Source organism: Eutrigla gurnardus, assembly GCF_963514095.1.
Source record: "Eutrigla gurnardus genome assembly, chromosome: 10".
In the NCBI taxonomy this organism is placed as follows: Eukaryota; Metazoa; Chordata; class Actinopteri; order Perciformes; family Triglidae; genus Eutrigla; species Eutrigla gurnardus.
The window spans coordinates 9,759,535-9,762,664 of NC_139924.1; the positions used below are offsets into that span (position 1 = coordinate 9,759,535).

The 3,130-nt window shown below is 42.8% G+C and overlaps 1 protein-coding gene across 1 annotated transcript; it reads right to left on the bottom strand.

The window, feature by feature from the left end:
- rnf7 (ring finger protein 7) lies at positions 1 to 1,481 on the bottom strand. Its single transcript, XM_084019603.1, has 3 exons — positions 1,220 to 1,481; positions 1,047 to 1,094; positions 1 to 480 (listed from the first exon to the last, which is right to left on the bottom strand). The coding sequence occupies exons 1-3, from the start codon at positions 1,383 to 1,385 to the stop codon at positions 362 to 364; spliced, it is 333 nt and encodes a 110-aa protein (XP_083875729.1). The 5' UTR covers positions 1,386 to 1,481; the 3' UTR covers positions 1 to 361.
- Between the last annotated feature and the right edge of the window lie 1,649 nt (positions 1,482 to 3,130).

The following is a 3,130-nucleotide window of genomic DNA, read 5'->3' on the forward strand; positions in this document are numbered from 1 at the left end:
ATTACAGCTATACACAGTCCTTTATTTTTTTAAAAGACAGTCACATATTCAAGGTGTGCTGAACACACCACAGACAATAAAGTGAAGCTTACATATGACCAAAACACTGCAACAGGGTTCCATCCTTCTTTTTTATGATCCCTCCAGCCACATCCACAAAATCAGTGACCAAACAATATTGTCCATCGACCCCCTTCGACACCAGGACTACTGGAACATGCATTCATAAAGTAGGAAACCGGTTGTTGGTGTCGGTGTCTCTCTGCACAGGACGCTGCAGCGATCATTGTCAAGTCCGTCACCGCTTCTGGGTGCACACGGGTGTCATCTGAGAATCAGGGCAGCCTGGACTTGGGGAGGTTTATTTGCCGATTCTCTGGACCACCCAGTCTTGCTGGCAGAGGGGGCAGCGGTTGTTCTGCTTCACCCAAAGGGACATACAGCAGTTATGGAAGGAGTGGTTGCACTCTCCCCATACAACTGAAAGAAGAGGAAGATGGGAGAGCGTGAACAGGGAACTGCTCAGGTTACATAGAATATATAATATATATCATTCTCTTACTGAAGAAACATCCTAGGCCTCTATGTCATGTTTGATGATGAGGAAGCTTACACAGAAGTGATAATCATTTCTCATAAAGCACACACACTAAATGCATATTAAACTTGAGAAACTCGCTGGCAATACAAGTCTAGAAAAGGTACGTCTCATCTCACACTACACATCACAATGTGGAGCTTAATTTACACTGAGTGTAAAGTTATCTGGTTTTATTTCATGCTACTTTACTTTTGACATAATGTACTGCAATTACTTGAAAACTCAATGATGTTCGAAACATGTTTTGCTAACCAACACTAAATAATGTGTTCAAGCTGGTATAATGAGATTCACTTGAAACGAACAAGTAGAACTGGCTTAGTCGTCGTCGTTGTTGTTGTTTTGACAGCTCCCCCACAAACTAGCTAAAGTTAGCTTGTTGTGTTAACATGCTAAGTGTTTGTTTCGTGATTAATGGCTGATGTAACGTGATTCGTTGTCTTACCAACACAGTCCTCCTGTTTGTTTTCCGCCTGGCATCGGAGACAAGCGTCTACAAGTCAAGAAAAACATGTTACAGAGGCGGCAAGTCTGCCTGGGATTCATGCTAACGTTAGCTTCTCTGGCCGGCGTCTGAGAGAAGCTAGCGGACCAACGGTGTCCGTTCCCCGGACTCACCCATCACTTGTACCCGACAAATGGCACAAGTGTCGCACTCGACGTCCCAGCTCCACATCGCCACAGCGTTCCACTTCTTTAGGGAGAACATCTTGTCCCCGCCCGACTTGGAGCCCGAAGACGAGTTATGAGAGAGGACTATCCCCGGCTCGTCACCGTCATCCATCTCTGCTGCAGCCGGATCGTCACCCAGGTGAGTTCACGTCGACCGGGGCTAGCTGCTGCAAGCTAAACAAAATGGACGAAACACTTGTGACTGTGAGCGATGCTAACGCTAGCTGGTTTAGCAAACGTCGTATCTCCATAGCGACGGAAGATGGCGCCGTTTTCCAGGATTTTAAGTCTGTACGAATCTAAATTTGTCAAAAAATATACACAACACAAAATAGATACACTAGATGAAATACGAACACGTAGATAATAATTAGATTAATATTAATACGAAATTGTATTATTACGAAATTCAAATTCACTTGTTTCATTGTGTGTGCATTTTCTTATAGGCCCTATCACATAGGGAAACATGGACATTAAACCTAGATAACACACCTACATCTACCAATAAAACTATTACTACAATCATCAATAAATCAAGAGATGTATTGTCATTATTGAAGCATAAGGAAATTGCATGTGTCGACCCCATGTTGCATTGTATTAAAATATTTCATGCAGGACATTTTGAAATGTCGATAAATCACCTATACGTACAAAAAAGATGAAGATAAAGATGCAGTGTGGCAGCACAGTCTTGTCAAACTGAGGAGGTCATTTAAGTGGGGGGGAGGGGGGGTCCTCCCCCAAGAACAAGTGAAGGTTTTGACTTACAACAGGCTCATGCAATTTTAACTTTGGACTAATAATTATATTATTTGCACTGTGAAGTGCCCCTGTTAATGCTTTAATACTTGATCAAAAGAGCACATTCATCCATCCATCCATCCATTGTCTACCGCTTATCCTGTATTCAGGGTCGCGGGGGGGGGGGGGGGGGGCTGGAACCGATCCCAGCTGTCACTGGGCGAAGGCAGGGTTCACCCTGGACAGGACGCCAGTCTATCACAGGGCCGACATGTAGAGACAAACAACCATTCACACTCACATTCACACCTACGGGCAATTTAGAGTCATCAATGATCCTGCATGTCTTTGGACTGTGGGAGGAAGCCGGAGAACCCGGAGAGAACCCACACTTACAAGGGGAGAACATGCAAACTCCACACAGAAGGAACCCGGATCCGACCCGGGAATCGAACCCGGGACCCGGGTTATATATATATATATATGCCACATTGTTTCCACTCCAGTTAATCAGCAGACAGAATGTGAGATGTCGGCCATGGTCAGATGTCAGGAACTAGGACTTGAGCTGAATCCTCTTATCTCAATAGGTCAACAGCTCATGTCAACATATACAACAACACACACACACATATTTATCTGGCTGTTTGGATTTGATTGATCACCTTGAGGATTTGGTTGTCACAGATAAAAAGGTTAACATATATATACGCAGCCTTCTTATGGAATTACAGTGACTTAAGGAGCTTAGACTACATCCTTTTATCTGAACATTCATGTTTGGTAATTGCTAAAATCACTGTGAGCTCCACAGATGATTTTCATATATTTTTGAAAAGGGGTATAAAAATGTCAAGAAGCATCACCTGAAACCACCTAGAACCTCAGCCCTGCTTGAGTTTCGGTACTAATAATGAAATATGTTCCATTAAAGATTATGAACTCTAAAAAAAAATGTGTTCCACAATGTTACTTGTTCATAGGATTTATATACCAATTACTGAATGAAAGAATGCATATATTTACAGCTATACACAGTCCTTTATTTTTTCACATATTCAAGGTGTGCTGAACACACCACAGACAATAAAGTGAAGCTTACATATCCCC